Source organism: Peromyscus leucopus, chromosome 16_21, assembly GCF_004664715.2.
Source record: "Peromyscus leucopus breed LL Stock chromosome 16_21, UCI_PerLeu_2.1, whole genome shotgun sequence".
NCBI lineage: Eukaryota > Metazoa > Chordata > Mammalia > Rodentia > Cricetidae > Peromyscus > Peromyscus leucopus.
In genome coordinates this window covers 8,036,862-8,058,208 of record NC_051084.1, presented here as the reverse complement: position 1 = coordinate 8,058,208, position 21,347 = coordinate 8,036,862, and the positions used below count along the sequence as shown (strand labels likewise).

The window sequence follows — 21,347 nt, the reverse complement described above, 5'->3', positions numbered from 1 at the left end:
GGGGTGGGGTGGCGTGGGGTGGGGGGAGTGCTCGGGGAGCCGGGGGCGGGCCGAGCGCGCGGGCCTTGGCACGCACGCGCAGATGGTCCGCGGGCCCCAGAGGCTGAGAGGAGGGGGAGCGTGAAAGGGAGGGGGGGGAGGTTGTGTGGAGCGTATTTCCGCTCTGGCGGACAAATAATCCCGGCCAAAGGGGAGGCACGACTGTCCAGCCCTTTAACCGCGTGGGGGGTGCCGGGGAGGCAAGGAGGGGGGGTCGGAGACGGGGAGCCCTGCTCCTTTAATTCCCTCCCTCTTCCTCCTCCCCGAGTCCTCGCGGACGCGGCGCGGCGCGCGGGGCCTCGGGACGCTCGGCGGACCTGCCCCCGCCCCTCCCCCGCCCGCCCGCCCACGCGGAGCCGGCCCGCGCGCGCGCCCCGCGCACCCACCCCCGCGCCTGCGCGCTGCCCAGGCCCTGCCCGAGTGTGGGGGGAGCCGTTGGCCCCGGGGGGGTGGGGGACCAAGGGGGAAAATCAGCACGCGGAACCGGGCCAGGTGAGAGGAGCGTGCACCCCGGGGTCGTGAGTCTGGGGCGGGGGGGGGGGGGCGTGCCACGGCGATCTGCGCGTGGGAGGGGGGCGTGCACGACCTGCCCGGGCGGCGGGAGGACGGTGAAAAGGGGGGACTCGCAGCAGCAGCGCGGCCCGGGCCAGAGGCCAGGCGGGTGAGCAGAGCCTGCAAGTGGGGGCCGCCCGGAGTCGCAATCCCCGGGTTCTCTTCTTTTTTTTTCTTTCTTACCCCCCACCCACTCCTTTCTCCATTCTCCCAGGGGCGCGCGGGCCGCGGGACTGGGGGGTGTGGACGCCGCTGCCCCGCCCCCGGGAACCACGCCTCCCTCCTCGCAGGGACCGCGCCCCCTCGGAATTGGGGAAACTGAGGGAGGCGCGCCGAGGCCGGGGAGCTGGGGATGAGGGGTCTGGAGCCCCGGCTGGCGCCAGCCGGAGACCTTTGTCTCTGACCGCTTTCCTCCCCACCCAGGGCAGTCCACTCCCGCCACAATGGCCTCTGGGGTGGAAGTCTTGCGTTTCCAGCTGCCTGGCCACGAGGCCGCCACGCTGCGGAACATGAACCAGCTCCGCGCCGAGGAGCGGTTCTGCGATGTGACCATCGTGGCCGACAGCCTCAAATTCCGCGGCCACAAGGTCATCCTGGCCGCCTGCTCCCCGTTCCTCCGGGACCAGTTCCTGCTGAACCCCAGCTCGGAGCTGCAGGTCTCGCTGATGCACAGCGCACGCATTGTGGCCGACCTGCTCCTCTCCTGCTACACGGGCGCCCTGGAGTTCGCCGTCAGGGACATCGTGAACTACCTGACGGCCGCCTCCTACCTGCAAATGGAGCACGTGGTGGAGAAATGCCGTAACGCCCTCAGCCAGTTCATTGAGCCCAAAATCGGCCTCAAAGAGGATGGGGTCAGCGAGGCCAGCCTCGTGAGCAGTGTCAGTACCGCCAAGTCCCTCCTCCCTCCAGCCAGGACCCCAAAGCCAGCCCCCAAGCCTCCACCCCCGCCTCCTCTGCCTCCTCCGCTCCTGCGCCCCGTGAAGCTGGAGTTTCCTCTGGACGAGGACCTAGAGCTGAAGGCGGAGGACGAGGACGAGGACGAGGACGAGGATGTGTCTGACATCTGCATCGTCAAGGTGGAGTCTGCGCTCGAAGTGGCCCACAGGCTCAAGCCCCCTGGAGGCCTGGCAGGGGGCCTGGGCATCGGGGCCTCTGTGAGCAGCCACTTGGGGGAGCTGGCCCAGAGTAGCGTGGCCCCCAACACTGTCGCCCCGCCGCAAGGTGTGGTGAAGGCCTGCTACAGCCTGTCTGAGGACGCCGAAGGGGAAGGCCTCTTGCTGATCCCAGGAGGCCGGGCCAGCGTGGGGGCCACCTCGGGCCTAGTGGAAGCAGCAGCGGTGGCCATGGCTGCCCGGGGGGCGGGGGGCAGTCTGGGGGCAGGGGGCAGCCGGGGACCCCTGCCTGGGGGCTTCTCAGGTGGAAACCCTCTAAAGAACATCAAATGCACCAAGTGCCCCGAGGTGTTCCAGGGTGTGGAGAAGCTGGTCTTCCACATGCGCGCGCAGCATTTCATCTTCATGTGCCCGCGCTGCGGGAAGCAGTTCAACCACAGCAGCAACCTGAACCGCCACATGAACGTGCACCGCGGCGTCAAGTCGCACTCGTGTGGCATCTGTGGCAAGTGCTTCACGCAGAAGTCCACGCTGCACGACCACCTCAACCTGCACTCGGGAGCGCGGCCCTACCGCTGCTCCTACTGTGACGTGCGCTTCGCCCACAAGCCAGCCATCAGGCGGCATCTCAAGGAGCAGCATGGCAAGACCACGGCCGAGAACGTGCTGGAGGCTGGCGTGGCCGAGATCAACGTCCTCATCCGCTGAGGGGCCCGGAGGATGGGGGGGCGGGGTCCTGGGGCAGGCACACACACATCTGGAGGGAGGAAGATTGCAGAGAAGACCTCGCCTCAAAGAGCAGAAGAGAAACGAAAATGGAGCCGGAGACAGGGTTGACGAGGCTGGGGGAATGTGGGGTCCCAAAGAGAGGTTTCTTTTTTGGGGGGGAGCAGAGGCTGAGAGTTTGGAGAACAGCTCTTTCCTGGCTGAAGTCGCCTGGGGGGAGATTGGGGTTCCTTGAGGTGGGGTGGGGGTGGGCACTGTGGGGGATCGGCGGGATGCACCTTTCTCGCTCCTGTTTAGAGTAGATGACCGGGAAGAGGGAGTCGTAGGGGGAGACAGGTCTGAAGTCCCAGAAAAGGAAGGGGAGGAGGTTCTTGCATGCTGGGGAAGTGGGCAGTAGGTTCAAGGCTCGCCGGAAACGACAGCAAGTGTCGTGTGCCAGGTAAGAGAAGAGGGTGGGCAGCCTGGGTAGGTGAGAGACAGGGGGTACAATACAGGAACTGGGTAGTGAAGGGTGGGGGGCAGGGCACTTAGGAAAAAGAACGCAGGGAAGGCTGTTGGGAGGGAGGGGTAGAGACTTATACAGTATTTTTTAAGAAATCGTATTTTTTAGGATTTTTTCTGGAGTTTGGGGTTTTAGTTTTTCTTTGTTTTCCACAAAATAAAAAAACAGAACAAAACATTTTTTTTCTTTATATTCTGGCAACTGCATGTGTTTGACTGACTACCCACCGTAGACAGCCTCTCCCCGAGCTAACAACTACATTCCCGTGCCAAAAGGAGCCCAGGCCGGGACTGGGGCATGCCAGGGAGCAGATCTGGTCGGGAACACGCCCTCCCCCAGCTGGGCAAGCTCAGCACCTAGGTAGAACTCTTACCATTGGCAGTCCTGGTGAGGACACACACTGTGTGGTTTGGGACCCACTGAGCTGCAGGCAGCCGGCTGTGCCCATCGGTCCGTGTTTTCAGGAGAGCTGAATGATCGGCTGAACTTAGGTGCGAGTGCCTGGAAGACTACAACTCCCAGAAAGCCCTGAAAAGTTCCTATCCAAAGAGAACTACAGTTCCCATAAGACTCCGAGTTGGCCTGGGGCCGATAACGTGACCACCTGCCAGCCCGGGACTGAGTGTGAAACCGCACAGGGAGGGTCAGACGTGGGGCGGGGCGCAGCGCCCGAGGGGAACGCGGCCCCGAGCAGCGGCGTCGGGGCTGCATGCTTGGCCGTGGGTGCCGGTCACTCCAGCCGTCCGCTGCACCCTGACCCCCGACTGGGAAGTGTGCGGCGCAAACGGTCACAGCCCATAGAACCCAGTCACCCCTGAGGCCGCTGCGCTGAGTTCGCGTCTCTAGTGCACGTCGTGGCGTAATTCGCCCGGAAGGCACAGAAGACATTTGCCCTCAGTCTTCCCAGGGACACCGACCCAGAAGTGGAGGTGCCTCCCACGGGTCTGTCGCCCCTTCTCGAGCACCAGCGGGACGAGTCTGAAGCCGAGGCCCAGCCTTTCCTATCTGGTGGCCCCGGACCAGAAAGATACACACACACAGCAGCTGCAGCGGCTCAGGCTTCACGTGTTGCCCAACCCGGGCGGGGACAGGGAAGCCACAGCCCAGACGTGCCTCGCCCTGGGTTCCCTGCAGAGCCCAGGCTGGCACTGAAGGCCCTCTCCCCGGTAGCCCCCTAGTTCCGGACCTCCGAGGCCACTCTGGGGGGCAAAAATGGCCAAAAGGCCCGCAGCGGCTCCTTTAAGGCGTCTTCTCGCCCTCCCTCCCTGTCCACGTGACCCGGGGCGGCCGCGCGCCGGCTCGGCCCCCCGCGCAAGCGGCGATGGCGGCGGCGGCGGGAGCTGCTGCGGCGGCGGCCGCCGAGGTGCGGAAGGGGAGGGGGAGAGGCGGGTGCATGCCCGCGCGCGCGCCCGGGGGAAGCGCGCACTCGTGCAATGCTCCGGGGGTGCAACGGGGCCGGGGGGCCCGAGCCGAACTTGCAGCAAACCAGGGGGCCAACACCGGGGGCCGATGAGGGGACCAGGGGGTGGGAGGTGGGGGAGTGGGCGCCGAGTCGCGCGTGCCACCGCCCGCTGCCCCAGCGTGGGCGGTGGGCGCCGCGGCCCGGGAGCACGCGCGAGGGGCGCGAGGGGCCGTCCGCCGGGCTGGGGCGCAGCGGGCGTTGCAGGGGTTGGTGGCCGGGGTCCCCGCGGCCTGGGGGACAAAGGGGGAGCGGCGCGTGCAGCCGGGAGGAGGGGGCGGGGCCGGGGCGCGGAGGCCCCGCCCCCTCCCCCTCCTCTGCTCCCGGCCCCAGAGATGCGGGGTCTGCCGAGAGGGAGGGGGCTGATGCGGGCCCGGGGGCGGGGGCGTGCGGCCCCCACGGGCGGCCGCGGCCGCGGCAGGGGGGGCGCCCACCGAGGACGAGGTAGGCCCCGGAGCCTGCTCTCGCTGCCCAGGGCCCAGGCGTCCTGGGCCCCCCAGCTGCCTGCGGGGCTGACGGGCCCCCCGGTCCCTTGTCTCCCCTCCCAGGGGGAGGCCCCCGCGGAGATGGGGGCGCTGCTGCTGGAGAAGGAGCCCCGAGGCGCCACCGAGAGAGGTGAGTGTGGCCGGAGCAGGCCCCGGCCGGACCGCCACCCTCCCCACCCCCCACCCGGATCCCCGGAGCCTAAGGCCCTGAACTTTTTTCTCTTCCCCCCCGACAGTTCACGGCTCTTTGGGGGACACCTCTCCTAGTGAGGAGACCCTTCCCAAGGCCGACCCCGACTCCCTGGAGCCTGCCGGCCCCTCCTCTCCGGCCTCTGTCACTGTCACCGTCGGCGACGAGGGCGCTGACACCCCTGTAGGGGCCACACCACTCATTGGGGATGAACCCGAGAACCTGGAGGGAGATGGGGGCCGAATCCTGCTGGGTGAGAGGCTGGGGCGAGAGGGAGAGGGGGCGGAAGAGGACCTTCTGCCTGCTCGCTTACCCTGCACCCTGCCTGCTTGCCTCTTTTTTAGGCCATGCCACAAAGTCATTCCCCTCTTCCCCCAGCAAGGGGGGCGCCTGTCCCAGTCGGGCCAAAATGTCAATGACTGGGGCAGGAAAGTCGCCCCCCTCGGTCCAGAGTTTGGCCATGAGGCTGCTGAGCATGCCCGGGGCCCAGGGAGCCGCCGCTGCCGGGGCTGAACCCCCTCCGGCTACAACTACCGGCCAGGAGGGGCAGCCCAAAGTACACCGAGCCCGGAAAACCATGTCCAAACCAGGCAACGGTCAGGTGAGCATGTGCAAGTTGGTGGGGAGAATGGGGGGGATCTCTGGATGGGCCCTTTTTTTAATTTTGTTTTTGTTGTTGGGTTGTTTTTTTATTTTTTTTTCCCCTCCCCTTCCGGGACTTAGCCTTCGGCCTCTTGTATTCAGATTTTTTTTCGAATTTACCAATAGGCTACCAAGTGTCAGATGTGGGGCTGGGCTTGGTCTGTGACTGGAGTAATTGCTGGCTTCCTGGAGTTGGTGTTCTTGGGGGAGGGGTGGCCAGCGCAGGAGACTGACAGATGTAGAGTTAATTATATAGTTATTGTCCTAATTACTCTTACCGAAATGACGACAGGCTCAGCCTTCCTCCTTTCTACCTCTGAGCGAGTCCCGAGGGAACTTTTCCCGTCCATTCTTTGAGACCACTCTTAACCGGCCTAAAGTTTTGGCCGAGAACCCTCCCCTGGGAAGGCCACAGGAGTGACCGAATGGGAGTGGCGGGGCCCAGGATCCGGTTACGACCAGGTTTAAAAGGCTCCTCATGTCTAGGTGTGGTTCGTGTAGCCTTAGTCTGGGACTCGTGTGGTTGTTGTTTTGGGAGGTTTTATTGTTGTTTATTTTTATTTGTGTGTGTGTGTGTGTGTAAAAGTGTAACAGGGTCTCAACTGTACTGCGCTGGCCTTGCACTTACCATGTAGATCAGACTGGCCTTTACCTCACAGAGGTGCGGCCTTGCCCTGCCTCCCACCTGGCTTTTTTTTTTTTTTTTTTTTTTTTTTTTTTTTTTTGGTTTTTCGAGACAGGGTTTCTCTGTGTAGCTTTGCGCCTTTCCTGGAACTCACTTGGTAGCCCAGGCTGGCCTTGAACTCACAGAGATCCGCCTGGCTCTGCCTCCCGAGTGCTGGGATTAAAGGCGTGCCGGCCCCACCTGGCTTTTATTTATGTTATTTTTGTCTTTGAGGTGGCCTCACATAGTGTAGGCTCTCTGAACTTGCTGTGATCCCAAGGGTTTAGTTCAGAACTACCCCACCCTGCCGCTTCTTCTGATTTCTTTTTCAGTCTGTTTTTGACTGTGTTATTTTCTGTATGTGGGTATTTTACCTGCATGTATGTCTGTTTACCACTTTGTGTGCCTGGTGCCCTCTGAGGCTGGGAGAGGACAGTGGATCCCCTGGAGCTGGAGTTTGAAGCAGTTGTGAGCCACATGTAGGTGCTAGGAACTGAACCTAGGTCTTCCACAGGAGCAGGAAGTGCTCTTACCCACTGAGCCATCCAGCCCCGCTGTTTTCTGTTTCTGAACAAGTGATTACCTCATCAGAATGTAATTATTCTTCTCTGGTACAAAGTCCATGTTTGCTCAAGCCCCTCATATAAAATTATGAGGTAGAGGCCAAGTGGACCTCGTGAGTTCTGGGCAGCCAAGCAGTCAATATTTGCATATGACTTAGACATATCTTCCTTGTAGTTTAGGTCTAATATAGATGGTGAGTTAATGTGAGTACTACATAAGTATTTTTTTTCTTTTTTGGGGGGTTCAGGGTTTGAGACAGGGTTTCTCTGTAGTTTTGGTGCCTGTCCTGGATCTCGCTTTGTAGACAGGCTGGCCTCGAACTCACAGAGATCCTCCTGGCTCTGCCTCCCGAGTGCTGGGATTAAAGGCGTGGGCCACTGCCGCCCTACTATATCAGTAGTTTTTTTTTTTGTTTTTCGAGACAGGGTTTCTCTGTGTAGCTTTGCGCCTTTCCTGGAACTCACTTGGTAGCCCAGGCTGGCCTTGAACTCACAGAGATCCACCTGGCTGTGCCTCCCGAGTGCTGGGATTAAAGGCGTGCGCCACCACCGCCCGGCAATCAGTAGTTTTTAAGACACCGTGGTATAGACACAATTTTTTAAATTGTACTTAAGTGTGTATATGCAGTGGGGGGCAGTGGAGGACAGAGGACATCATTGTGGAGCCTGATCTTCTTCCATTTTTTTTTCTTTTTTTTTTTTTTTGTTTATTTATTTATTTTTTTTGTTGTTTATTTGTTTTTTGAGACAGGGTTTCTCTGTGTAGTTTTGGTGACTGTCCTGGATCTCGCTCTGTACACCAGGCTGGCCTTGAACTCACAGGGATCCGCCTGCCTCTACCTGCCAAGTGCTAGGATTAAAGGCGTGCGCCACGACCCGGCTCCTTCCACTTTTTGTGGGGTCCAGGAATCCACCTCAGCTTCAGAGTTTACACAGCGGACCTCCCTGCCACTGAGCAGTCTTTTTACTTGTTTTTGTTTTTTCGGGACAGTTTTTAGGTGTTGTTGCTCTGCCACTGAGGAGATGCTGGTGGTTGAGAGTACTTAAACAGTTCTTGCAGAGGACTTGCCGACGTCATGTGGCAGCCCACAGCCACCTTAGGTTTCAGGGGATTTAATGCCATCTTCTGGCCTTCACACAATGAGCACATAACTCACAGAGATGTGTAGATAAGTAATAAATAAATAATATTTTAGCTCCACATCAGAGACCCGTGGGTTTCTTTCTTTCTTTTGATTTTTCGAGACAGGGTTTCTCTGTGTAGCTTTGCGCCTTTCCTGGATCTCGCTCTGTAGACCAGGCTGGCCTCGAACTCACAGAGATCCGCCTGCCTCTGCCACCCCAGTGCTGGGATGAAAGGTGTGCGCCACCACCCGGCACCTGTGGGTTTCTGTTCATATTTTCTTCCTATATCCACCAACTGATTTTTTTATTACTAATTTCAGCTGGCAGTAGCGATACATACCTTTAATCCCAGCATTTGGGAATCAGGAAGAGCTCTGTGAGTTTTGGGACAGCCTGATCTACACAGTAAGGTCCAGGCCAGCCAGGGCTGGATACCCAGCAACATGTGATGCCTGTCTCAAAAAACCAATAACAAAAATAGGAAACCTTGAGAGTCAGTTCTCTCCTCTCAAGGACTGAATTCAGCTGGTCAGGCTTGGCTGCAGACACCGGTAGGTAACTGCTGAGCCGTCTTGCTGGCTTCAGGGAGCATTGTGGGGCTATGGCCACCCACAGCTCTCCCGCCGGGGCTCTAGGCTGGTGGAGGCAGAATAGTAATTTAATTTGGTAACGTGCTTATTTCATTAGCGTGGTGCCCTCAGGTTTCCTCCAGCTTGTGTACGCCCAGATTTCCTTTTTGTCGGTGTTTGGTGATTTGTTTTTGAGACAGGGTCTCACTTGGAGGCTCTGGCTGGCCTGGAGCTGGCTCCGCCTCCCAGAGTGCTGGGATTAAAGGTGTGGGCCACCACACCAGGCCCCCAGGTTTCCTTCTGACTGAAAGTCCTTCCTTCACGCTCCAGCCTCCAGTCCCCGAGAAGCGGCCCCCTGAAGTGCAGCATTTCCGCATGAGTGATGACGTGCACTCCCTGGGGAAGGTGACCTCAGGTTAGGATCCCCCCCCCCTCCATACACACTCCTGTGGCTTGGTGTGTTCTGTCCCAGCGCTTAGCGCTCTGTCCTCACTGTTCTGTCTTTCCAGATGTGGCCAAAAGGAGGAAGCTGAACTCTGGCAGCCTGGTGAGCTGAAGAGGAAGGCCTGGGGGCGGGTGGGAGGGGTGGGGGGCCAGTGCCAGTGGCCCCAGACTTTCTAATCTTTTTCCAGTCGGAGGACTTTGGCTCTGCCCGGAGCTCAGGAGATGTCACCCTGGAGAAAGGAGAGCCCAGGCCCCTGGAGGAGTGGGAGACGGTGGTGGGCGATGATTTCAGCCTCTACTATGACTCTTACTCTGTGGATGAGCGGGTGGATTCTGACAGCAAGGTGAGTTGGCATGGCCGGCCCTCCGCCTCCCTGTCCAGTCTTATTCTTTCTCTTAACCAGAACACTCACTAATCCTCCGCCCGGTGTGGCCTGCAGCCATTTCTTACATCCCCCATCTCATCCCTGCCCCTCTCTGTCCAACATGGCCTCCCTGCTTGGTGGTGGCTTGTTTATTTCCTTTCTGGTTAACTTACTCATTGTTTTGATGGTGTTGTAGTGGGTTTTGCTTTGTTTTGTTTTGGTTGGTTTTGTTTGTTTGACAAGGTCTCACCATGTGGCCCTTACTGGAAAACCAAGCTAATGTCAGACTCGTAGGAACCTGCCTGCCTCTGCCTCTTCCGCTGCAGTGTTGGGAGGAAAGAGGACAGCTTGTGGGCCGAGGTTCTCTGCCTCCATGTGGGCCCCGGGGTTTTGTCTCCTCATGGGTTTGAGTGTTTAGAATATTTCCCCGGTGTCTGAGGTTGCAGCCAGGGCTTGGCAAGTGCAGTGCTCGGGTCCACATCACCAGGCAAGCTCTGATGCGCGGGAGCACTCGGCTTGTCTCTGTGAAGCCTGGGGATCAAGCAGGGACACCAGAGCAGCAGTCACCTACCCCGTTCCTCTTTTATATTTTTCTGTTTTGGGGGGTTTTTGAGATAGGATTTCTCTGTATCCCTGGCTGTCCTGGAACTCACTCTGTAGACCAGGCTGGCCTTGAACTCAGAGATCCACTTGTCTCTGCCTCCCGAGTGCTGGGATTAAAGGGATGCTTTTTTGGCAGTTGGGGGGTTGAGACAGAGTTTCACTTTGTAGCCTGGGCTGGCCTTGAACTTCACTTTCACCTGCCTCTGCCCCACCCCCTGCCCCACCCCCACCCCCAGGGCTGGGATTGCAGGAGCTTGTTGCCATTCATGAAAGGGTTTTCTCACTAATTACCTATTGAAAGCAAGTCAGTTTTACAGGACTTCTCACCCTTGGCTCGGTGGGGGCCGAATTCCTCCAGCCTTGTTTGCTTGTGAATGATTAAGCTGTTCATAGTTCCAGAAGCGGATTCCCTCTAGTTCCTTAGCTGTTTGTCTCAGGACGCAATCTCATGTACCCTTGGATGTCCTGAGACAAGTGTCACAGACAGTTTGCAAGCTACCATTTGAGCGCTGGGAACGGAACCCAGGTTCTTTTTGAGAGCAAAGGTGCTCTTCACTGCTGAGCCATCTCTTGAGCCCCAGCCCCTGAGCTTCTGATCCTCCTGCCTCATGTCTCCCACGGAATCGAGAAAGAGCTATCAATCTGCCAATGCTGTCCGTGTCCCGGCCGGGTGAGGTTTCCCGTGGTGTTTGTTTGTTTGTTTTCAAGAAAACTTAGAAGTGGGTACTGGCGCCTCCTCCCCTCCCCTGCCATTGGAAGCTGTGTAGGATGTTTGGTCATTTCTTAGTGTTAAATGTTGACACACTCCAGAGGCAGAGGTAGTTGGATCTCTGAGTTCCAGGCCAGTCAGGACGACCTAGTGAGACCCCGTCTCCAAACAAACAAGACATTGGGCCTGTGGTTTCCGGTGATGGCAGCCTGTCCCCTTCGTTAGAGAACAACTCGTTAGCTTCTTATATTTTGGTTTTGTCGGCGTGGGTAGTCACGTCTGTCTGTGTGTTTCATAAAACCGGCCCTTGTTACTGCTGTGTAGTATTCTGTGCCTCTGTCTATCCAGCCCGATCTGCTTCCTGCCCTCATCACCTCCAGCGAGCTTCCCCGGCGGTGGGGAGGTGACCTTATGGGGCCTTTGGATTCACTGTGTCTTGCTCTCGAAGGAGATGGCTGCAGATGGCTGTTTTTCAGCCTGATTTTCCTCTTTCAGTCTGAAGTTGAAGCTTTAACTGAACAATTGAGTGAAGAGGAGGAGGAGGAAGAAGAGGAGGAAGAGGAAGAAGAGGAGGAGGAAGAGGAGGAGGAGGAAGAGGAGGAGGATGAGGAGTCAGGCAACCAATCTGACAGGGTAAGGGCAGACCCTGGCTTCCCTGGAGCAGCGGAGAGCTGTTGGAGCATCCTCTGAGTCTCGCTCCTCCGCAGAGCGGCTCCAGCGGCCGGCGCAAGGCCAAGAAGAAGTGGCGGAAAGACAGCCCGTGGGTGAAGCCATCTAGGAAGAGGCGGAAGCGGGAGCCTCCGAGGGCCAAGGAGCCGAGAGGTGAGAGGGCTCCTCTGCCCTTGGGTCCCCTCCTGCGGCCCCAGAGAGCAGTGCGCTCGGACGCTCATGCATGCTCGCCGCCGTGGACACCGCATGTGCGCACGCGCCCAGGCCCCGCGAGCCCCCCGCTCTCACTCTCTCTGTCTCTGTGTCAGGAGTGAATGGTGTGGGCTCCTCAGGGCCCAGTGAGTACATGGAGGTCCCTCTGGGGTCCCTGGAGCTGCCCAGCGAGGGGACCCTCTCCCCCAACCACGCTGGTAATTAATTGCCAACTGCCGGGGCAGGGAGCCACTAGGGGGTGCCCGTGGGGGTGGAGGGAAATCCTGCCAGAGCTGGGGTGTTCAGTCCAGGCTTTGGGGTTCTAGAATGTGGAGGGGCGGCTGGGTGGGAAGGAGCGGACCCTTCCAAGGGGCGAGGGGCAAGGCCCCCATCGTCTCCGCCTCTTCCTGTCCAAGGGGTGTCCAATGACACGTCTTCACTGGAGACGGAGCGCGGCTTTGAGGAGCTCCCCCTCTGCAGCTGCCGCATGGAGGCGCCCAAGATAGACCGCATTAGCGAGAGGGCGGGCCACAAGTGCATGGCCACGGAGAGTGTGGACGGAGAGGTGGGTCTGAGGTGCTGCTGGCCGGGGAGGCACGGGGAGATGAACCTGGGCCCCGGCCTCACCGTCCGCCCTCACCCTCCTCCCCCCCAGCTGTCGGGCTGCAATGCCGCCATCCTCAAGCGGGAGACCATGCGGCCCTCCAGCCGAGTGGCGCTGATGGTCCTCTGTGAGGCCCATCGTGCCCGCATGGTCAAGCACCATTGCTGCCCAGGCTGCGGCTACTTCTGCACAGCGGTGAGTGAGTGACCCCCGGGGTAGGTGGGAGCCTAATGCGGGAGAGCGCTCCGGGACTCACTGCGTCCCTCTCTTCCCCAGGGAACCTTCCTGGAATGCCACCCTGACTTCCGAGTCGCCCACCGCTTCCACAAGGCCTGTGTGTCCCAGCTCAACGGGATGGTCTTCTGTCCCCACTGTGGAGAGGATGCTTCGGAGGCCCAGGAGGTGACCATTCCCCGGGGCGATGGGGGAACCCCTCCGGCTGGCACTGCAGCTCCTGCCCCGATACCGCTGGCCCAAGATGCCCCCGGGCGAGCAGATACCTCCCAGCCCAGGTATTGGCCTCTCCCTCCCCTGGCCCCCCGCCCCGTTTTCCATCTTCTCTCCCCTGCCCCCAGACCTCAGAACCTTCTCCCACAGCGCACGAATGCGAGGGCACGGAGAGCCCCGGCGCCCAGCCTGTGATCCCCTGACAGACACCATCGACAGCTCGGGGCCGTCACTGACCCTGCCTAACGGCGGCTGCCTCTCGGCTGTGGGGCTGCCCCCAGGCCCGGGCCGGGAAGCCCTGGAGAAGGCCTTGGTCATTCAGGAGTCAGAGAGGTAAGTTGGTGCTGTTTTCAGGGTGTCAGTCAGGACTGGGCCGGAGGAGCCGGCGTTGATGGTGGTGCTCAAACCTGAGCAGCCCACCTTCTCCTCCCGCTGCGTCCCCCGACAGGCGGAAGAAGCTCCGATTCCACCCACGGCAGCTGTACCTGTCCGTGAAGCAGGGCGAACTGCAGAAAGTGATCCTTATGCTGCGTGAGTGTTGCATCCCACCCCAGGAACTGAGGGCTTGGTGGAGTGGGAAGGTCATGTGACCCTTAGTGATGGCAGAGTGGTGACCTGCTGGTGCTGGGTTCCATGGTCACCTGCATGACTCACGTAAGCTCGCCCAGCAGGGAATCCTGGGCAGCCTCCCTGGAGGCAGTGGTGCCCCACCCCTTCACTTACCCTTTGTCCCTTCTGGCCCTGCAGTAGACAACCTGGACCCCAACTTCCAGAGTGACCAGCAGAGCAAGCGCACACCCCTGCACGCAGCCGCACAGAAGGGGTCCGTGGAGATCTGTCATGTGCTGCTGCAGGTCAGGCATGCGGACCCCCCCCACCTCACTGTCCAGCCCTCTCCCCCTCCCCAGCACCCCCTCCCTGGTCCCAGCTCTCCGCCCCTCCTCACAGGCAGGAGCCAACATCAATGCCGTAGATAAGCAGCAGCGCACGCCGCTGATGGAGGCCGTGGTGAACAACCACCTGGAGGTGGCGCGCTACATGGTGCAGCTGGGTGGCTGTGTCTACAGCAAGGTGAAGGAGCTGGAGGGCCGGGTGCAGGGCGGAGGGAGGGAGGGAGGACGGGGTGGGGGCCAGATGAAGGGCTCACTGGCTCACGTCTCCCTCAGGAAGAGGATGGCTCCACTTGTCTCCATCATGCAGCCAAAATTGGGAACTTGGAGATGGTTAGCCTGCTGCTGAGCACAGGGCAGGTGGACGTCAATGCGCAGGTCAGCAGCCTGGCCGCGCCTCTCGTGCCCAGGTCCCTGGGCGTCCGCCCCCCCACCCCCCACCCGGTCTGCCCCCGAGTGCCGATCCTCTCCCAGCACCTCCCACTCTTCATGCTGGTTCCCTTCAGGCCTGTCTGTGGTTCATGGAACTCTGAGTTCCCCCCTGTATCTCTGAAAGTGTCCAGTGAGGTCCCCTGTGGGTGTGTGGGAGTGCGCTCCCAGGTAACACCCCATCCTCTGGCCTCAGCTGTCCCGAGGAAGAGTGGCCCTGAGCTGTTTTCTGGCCAGCCAGGCTGGGCCCTCATTCTTCTCTCCCCCCTCAGGACAGTGGGGGCTGGACGCCCATCATCTGGGCAGCCGAGCACAAGCACATTGACGTGATCCGGATGCTGCTGACCCGGGGTGCCGACGTCACCCTCACTGACAACGTGAGGGACACTCTCGAGCGCGGAGGGCTAGTGGTGGCGCGTGGCTGTGGGACCGCTGTGCAGAGTGGAGACTGAATTCACGGACACCATTCCCGCCCTCCACAGGAGGAAAACATCTGCCTGCACTGGGCCTCCTTCACGGGCAGCGCTGCCATCGCCGAGGTCCTCCTGAACGCCCGGTGCGACCTCCACGCCGTCAACTACCACGGGGACACGCCACTGCACATCGCTGCCAGGGAGAGCTACCACGACTGCGTTCTGTAAGCCCCGGCTTCCCCAGGCCCTGGCGGCCCTGGCGCCTGCACCCGCTGCCCAGTCTCTGACCCGGGCCTGGGCTTTGTGTCACTCCCCAGGTTGTTCCTGTCTCGTGGAGCCAACCCTGAGCTTCGGAACAAGGAAGGAGACACGGCCTGGGATCTGACCCCGGAGCGTTCCGACGTATGGTTTGCCCTGCAGCTCAACCGGAAGCTCAGGCTCGGGGTAGGGAACCGGGCTGTCCGCACCGAGAAGATCATCTGCCGGTGAGTGCAACACCGGCACCCCCCGACCACTGCCGCCACCTCAAAATGTCAGTCCCAGAGTCCCTCAGAGGCACAGGATGTCCCCAGAATTGCCAACAGGGCAGATGGAAATAAAGGACTGTGCCAGGGAGACCCTCCGTGGGTAAGGGACCCTGCTGCCAAACTAACAGACTGATTTCAGTCCATGGACCCCCATGATAGATGGAGAAAACCACTTCCTCCAAGTTGTCCTATGACACACACAACATACACACACACAGTATGACGCACTCAACACACAATGGAAAAAATACAAAAGCAGGGCGTGGTGGCCCACACCTTTAATCCCAGCACTCAGGAGGCAGAGACAGCTGATCTTTATGAATCTGAGGCCAGCCTGGTTTGTGTCTGTATACTGAGCTCCAGGCCAACTGGGGTCACCTTAACTTAAGGAAAAAAAAGAGAGAGGAAAGAGATAAAAAAGAAAGAGAGAAACGTGTCCCAACCCCTGGAGGTGGCTGAGGCAGGAGGACTGTGAGTTCGAGGCCAGATACCCAAAAAGTTGAGAATTTCAAGTCAGGCGGTGGTGGCGAGCACCTTTGATCCCAGCACTCGGGAGGCAGAGGCAGGCGGATCTCTGAGTTCAAGGCCAGCCTGGTCTACAGAGTGATTTCCAGGACAGCCAGGGCTACAGAGAAACCCTGTCTTGGAAAAAGACAGACAAACCAAACACCAAGAGTTTCAGATGGGAACTGGTGTCACCTGCAGCCCCCCGGTTCTCAAGGCTGAGGCAGGAAGTCCTACCTTTTAAGCCTTCAAGTTGTAGAGCAGCCTTTGTAGTATAAGAGGGCTCAGACTTAAAAAAAGGAAAAAGAAGATTTAAAAAAAAAAACCCCAACCAAGGCCAGTCTGAGGTGGCTGACGATGCTTGCCATGTAGACCGCTGGGTTCAAGTCCTGGAGCCCACTGGAGGAGAGAACTGCCTCTGATCATCGTATGTAAGCTGTATCATGTGTATGCCACACACACGTACATATGTACATACGGATGTAATAAGATTTAAACTAAAAATTTTGAAGCCAGTGTGGTGTAGACCTTTAATTCCAACACTGGGGAGGTAGAGGCAGGCTGGTCTCCGAGTTCCAGGACTAGAAGGTAAGACACTGCCCCAAAGAATTAGGTGGAAGAGCCCTGGAGCGGTGACTTTCGCTTTGTTTTCTTCCCTCTAGACAGGGTTTCTCTGTAGCCCTGGCTGTCCTGGATCTTCTTCTGTAGACCAGACTGGCCTCGAACTCACAGACAGCTGCCTGGCTCTGCCTCCCCAGTGCTGGGATTAAAGGCGTGCGCCGCCCGGCCCAGAAGTGCTAACTTTTAAGACAGGGTGTCACTGTAGACCAGGCTGACCTCAAGCTCACAGAGATCTGCCTGCCTCTGCCTCCCAAGTGTTAGGATATAAGGTGTGTGCCACCACACCTAGAAAGGGCTGGTGACCTTTAATGGCAGCAGAGACAGAGGCAGGTGGGTCTCTGAGCTCCAAGGTAGCCAGGGGTACCTACATATGAAACCATGTCTCAAAAAAAAAAGGGGGGCGGGGGGAGGCCGGAGAGATGGCTCAGCTGTTAATTTTTTTTTTTTTTAGATGAACAGATTCTTTTTTTTTTTTTTTTTTTTTTTTTTTTTTTTTTTTTCTTTTCTTTTTTTTTTTTTTTCAAGACAGGGTTTCTCTGTGTAGCTTTGCGCCTTTCCTGGAACTCACTTGGTAGCCCAGGCTGGCCTCGAACTCACAGAGATCCGCCTGCCTCTGCCTCCCGAGTGCTGGGATTAAAGGCGTGCGCCACCACCGCCCGGCGGATGAACAGATTCTTAAGCTTATAACACAAGTGTGTCCTGTGCCAGCTGAGTGTGGTGGTGCACACCTATAATCTCAGCGTCTCAGGAGGCTGAGGCAGGGTAATTTCACGTTTGAGGCTGGCCTGGGCCCTGTAGCAACACTGTCTCCAGTTAAAATGTAAAAGGCCCCAGTCCAGCATGGTTGGCATATGCCTGTAGCTAGGCACTTGAAGCTGGAGGCAGGAGCATTAAGAGTTCAAGTCATTTTCAATTGTATTGCAAGTTGAGGCCAGTCTAGGCTGTATAATACTGTGTCTCACAAGGAGGGGTGGGGGCGGAAGGAGCTGGAAACACGATTCAGTAGTAGAACATTTTATTTGTCTCACATGCTATTTCATATGTGCTATTGGGCTCAATCCCTAGTCTCACCAAAAAAAAAAAGTGCAATATTTGGAACATAATTATTCAGGTTATTCCTTATTAATATAAAATCAATGTTTTCCTTTGTATCTATCATTTTGTGTTTTAAGACTGTCTTACTATGTAGCCCTGGCTGACCTTGAACTCACAGAAATCCACCTGCCTCTGCTTCCAGAGTGCTGGGATTGAAGGCGCCACCACACCAGCCAGTACCTATTCTGTCTGGCATCCTTCCTCCTTATGTCCAAGGAACTCCAGCACGACCCCTCAGAAATACTCTGGCCCTGCCTTAACCTTATCTGTCCCTTCTGCAGGGATGTAGCTAGAGGCTACGAGAATGTGCCCATCCCCTGCGTCAATGGTGTGGATGGCGAGCCGTGCCCCGAGGATTATAAGTACATCTCGGAGAACTGTGAGACATCCACGATGAACATTGACCGGAACATCACTCACCTGCAGGTGAGTCCCAGGTCCCAGGTGTCTGCAGAGACACTTAGCCGCGCTGAGCAAAATTGGACTGTGTGTCCATCACGGGCCACCTGGCTGAGGGAGCAGGAGCTGAAAGGAACCTGTTGTAGGGCTGCATCCATACCGGGGGAACATGGAGACCCACCCCCCATTAGAACCTGGAGATTTCCCCTCACCCATCACCAACCACTGTCCTGAAACATGGACCGTGGTTGAGGGGGAGAAAGCCTTGGCAGCGGAGAGCAGGGTGCACCCCCCTCACACTGACTCTGCCCCCCAGCACTGCACGTGTGTGGATGACTGCTCCAGCTCCAACTGTCTGTGTGGCCAGCTCAGCATCCGCTGTTGGTATGACAAGGTGCGTGTCCCTCGTCCGACCAGGTCTGTCTGGCCGCTCCCACGAGGAGCCAGGACCCTGCTCTGGTGGGGGAAGAGACACAGGGTGCGGCAGGACGTTCTGGGACCCTGCCGGGAATGCAGTGGGCCTGTGCTCAGCTGTGTGCAAATGGACTCTGGTGCCCGCCCGCCCGCCCGCCTGCACACTTCCTGGTCTCTGACCTCAACCTGCAGACTCTGTGCACCCCTCCCCCCTGCTCTGGGCTGGGGTCAGTGGAGTTTCCCGTGGAGTCCTCTGGGTCCCGGGCAGCTGAAACCACTGTCCCCTCCCTCCGCACCCCAGGACGGGCGGCTGCTTCAGGAGTTTAACAAGATCGAACCCCCCCTGATCTTTGAGTGTAACCAGGCATGCTCCTGCTGGAGAAGCTGCAAGAACCGCGTGGTCCAGAGCGGCATCAAGTGAGGCGCCCGCCCCGGCACCCTGCCTCACCTCCGCCTCCCATCCCCCGGGGCGCTTCCAGGGGCCCCACACTCAGTGTGACCCCCTCTCCACCTCTAGGGTGCGACTGCAGCTCTACCGAACAGCCAAGATGGGCTGGGGGGTCCGCGCCCTGCAGACCATTCCCCAGGGCACCTTCATCTGCGAGTAAGTGCACTCTGGGGACCTGGGTGCTGGGGGTCCCGCCCACTCCTGCCCAACAGAGGACAGAGCCTGCGTCCACTCTGCCTGAGCCCCAGAGCTCCTTGTCACCATCTCACGTCACTCAAGGAGCGTATTTCCAACATCACACACTTTCCTGCACTCTGCCTGGCTGTGGTGAACGCCAGTGACAGACAGAGCTGGGTTTGGGCTGAGCTCTGTTGTGTGTCCTTGGCCACATTATTTAACCTCCTTCAGCCTAATTTTTCTTACCTGTAAAGTGGAGAATAGCTACTTCCTGTCCACTTCCTCCCTTCTGGCCAGTACAGCAGAGAAGCCTCTTCGCCAGCTCCAAGGACCACCCAGTTTCTTTCCTGCGTGTTCGCTCAGCTTCACAAACAAGCCGATTCCCACCACCTGCCCTCTGCCCTGGCCCTCCCCCCTCTTCACCTGCCTCCCAGCCAGTGTCTCAGCCCTCGTCCTCCATTCCTCACCCTGTGGGATAGTTCCTGGTGCACACGCCTCCCTGTGTCCAAGCCTGGCATCTTTCCACCCAGCCAGCCACCATGGATACTAATCCCCAGACCACAGCCCGCCCCAGGCTCACACCCTCCCCCAGCACTTCCCACCTGCTGTTCAGCTGTACAGGGGGACACCTAGTGGCCAGACTGTGTGCTGCATCTTACGCTGGCCCCAGCCAGGGTCTGCTCCCCTAGGCTCTGAGTAACCCACACAGCCCCAGCAGTGACCCTGGTGGCTCACAGTGATGGGCAGCTGAGCAGTGGAAGAAGATTACAGGGATTGAGACGACAGTTGGGCCTGGAGCCCTGCTCAGGTCAGAACCGTAGTTTCTGTCCAATAGGTATGTTGGAGAGCTGATCTCTGATGCTGAGGCCGATGTGAGAGAGGACGATTCTTACCTCTTCGACTTGGACAACAAGGTAGGCAGCACCTGTGCCCTCTACTCCCAGAAGCTGCTTTCTGGAGCCACCTGGGACTTGGGCGAGTGGAAACCTGGGTGGAGGGACTGGGTATCACTGCGGGAAAACTAGCCAGGCAGGTGAGTAGGGACGGGTATTAAGAGCACTGCCCCTCCACAGGATGGAGAGGTTTACTGCATTGATGCCCGTTACTATGGCAACATCAGCCGCTTCATCAACCACCTGTGTGACCCCAACATCATCCCTGTCCGGGTCTTCATGCTGCACCAAGACCTGCGGTTCCCACGCATTGCCTTCTTCAGCTCCAGGGACATCCGGACTGGGGAGGAGCTGGGGTGAGAGATGCCCCGGAAATCCTGGGGCCTGAGGGTTGCGGGCACCTGGTATCCACAGACCAGAGGAAACTGACCAGCCTCAGTGTCCCTTGGAGGGCTTGTTAAAACCGCAAGGCAGGTGTGGTGGCATGCATTCGTAATCACAGCATTCAGGAGGCTGAGGCAGGGGGATCACAGACTGTCTCAAAAAAGAGAAAGGCCCAGCCTGTCTTGGTGTGACACACCTGTCACACCCTCACTGAGGGGTCAAGGCAGAAAGAAGTAACCACCAGTTCAAGGCCAGCCTGGGTAATTTAGTAAGATCCTGGTCTCAAAAATTTTAGACGGACCAGATGTGGTAGCATGTGGTTTTAATTCCACGTCTTAGGAGGCAGGGCCAGGGGGATCTGTGGGGATCTGTGTGAGTTCAAGGCCAGCCTGGTCTATGTAGAGAGTTCCAGGACAGCCAGACCTATATAGGGAAACCTTATTTCAAACAAACCCAAAGGAGGTGGCGGGTGGGGGAGGGGGGTTTGCAGGGTTTAACTGAATGGCTGAGTACTTGCAAAGTGTGTGCCAGGCCATGGGCTCCACCCCACCTCCCATACATAGCCTCAAGATACTCGGGTTGACAGGGCTGGGAGGCCAGAGGCCTGCATTTATGACAGTTCTGGGGTGGTATGAGTCAGCAGTCCCTACAAGGACTTGGAATCCATCTGGAGGATTGATGGGGTGGAGGGAATGGATCCGACCCGAGAGAAGGCTCCCCGCGTTCTTTGAGATGGGTTCTGAGCGTCTGGGTCCTCTGCCAGGTTTGACTATGGTGACCGGTTCTGGGACATCAAGAGCAAGTATTTCACGTGCCAGTGCGGCTCTGAGAAGTGCAAGCACTCAGCGGAGGCCATCGCCCTGGAGCAGAGTCGCCTGGCCCGGCTGGACCCCCACCCTGAGCTCTTGCCTGAGCTCAGTTCCTTGCCCCCCCTGAACACCTGAGGACTCTTAAATCCAGGCTGGGGCACTGCCCTTCAGACATTCCTCCATCAGAGACCCCAGTTAGGCCTGGAAGGTCGACAGCCCCCTCCCAGAGCTGGTTTCTCACTGGGAGTGTGACTTCGGGGCTGGCCACACTCCGCCGAGCCAGGCCTCAGTCTGCTGAATTGAAGTTGGGCCTCTGCCAACTGATTCTCTGTGTTCTCAATAAATGTCGGGTTTGGTAATAAACTGTCTGGTGGTTGTTTCAGGACGATGAGGATTGTGGGGCTGAGGGGACAGAGGTGGGTAGAAAGCCGGTTGCTGCCGGCTGCCACCGGGTGGGAAAGGAGGGCTATGGGGGACCACGGTCAGGGATTTAAACAAAGGCAAATCACAGCCTCGAGATTTGCAAAGGTGTGCCACAGTTCGAGCACTTTGAAAAATTACGAAGTCATTTTTATCAAAGTACTCCACGTTCTTCCTCCTGTGGTCTGAGGCATGCGGGCAAGCAGCTCCTGAGGCCCAGTATCTCTCGCGCTGGTCAGAGCTGAAATCAGAAGAAGGAA

At 58.5% G+C, this 21,347-nt stretch overlaps 2 protein-coding genes across 8 annotated transcripts; both read left to right on the top strand.

Moving 5' to 3' along the window:
- The first annotated feature begins 437 nt into the window (after window positions 1–437).
- On the top strand, window positions 438–3,087 carry Zbtb12 (zinc finger and BTB domain containing 12). Its single transcript, XM_028888023.2, has 2 exons — window positions 438–531; window positions 1,015–3,087. The coding sequence occupies exon 2, from the start codon at window positions 1,035–1,037 to the stop codon at window positions 2,412–2,414; it is 1,380 nt and encodes a 459-aa protein (XP_028743856.1). The 5' UTR covers window positions 438–531; window positions 1,015–1,034; the 3' UTR covers window positions 2,415–3,087.
- A 1,149-nt stretch (window positions 3,088–4,236) lies between these two features.
- Ehmt2 (euchromatic histone lysine methyltransferase 2) lies at window positions 4,237–21,030 on the top strand. 7 transcript variants are annotated; one of them, XM_028887997.2, is made up of 28 exons: window positions 4,237–4,297; window positions 4,942–5,008; window positions 5,115–5,321; window positions 5,413–5,669; window positions 8,962–9,046; window positions 9,141–9,178; window positions 9,264–9,419; window positions 11,248–11,385; window positions 11,460–11,574; window positions 11,730–11,831; window positions 12,030–12,178; window positions 12,269–12,412; window positions 12,494–12,729; window positions 12,815–12,997; window positions 13,113–13,195; window positions 13,412–13,518; window positions 13,613–13,735; window positions 13,831–13,932; window positions 14,256–14,360; window positions 14,466–14,620; window positions 14,714–14,881; window positions 17,425–17,569; window positions 17,859–17,936; window positions 18,258–18,373; window positions 18,474–18,560; window positions 19,417–19,495; window positions 19,655–19,830; window positions 20,622–21,030. In XM_028887997.2, the coding sequence occupies exons 1-28, from the start codon at window positions 4,256–4,258 to the stop codon at window positions 20,800–20,802; spliced, it is 3,624 nt and encodes a 1,207-aa protein (XP_028743830.1). In that variant the 5' UTR covers window positions 4,237–4,255; the 3' UTR covers window positions 20,803–21,030. The 7 variants fall into 7 exon arrangements, with proteins under 7 accessions (XP_028743830.1, XP_028743831.1, XP_037055693.1 ...); XM_037199798.1 differs by having other exon boundaries at window positions 4,253–4,297; window positions 13,080–13,195; XM_028887998.2 differs by lacking the exon at window positions 11,730–11,831.
- Window positions 21,031–21,347: the final 317 nt, after the last annotated feature.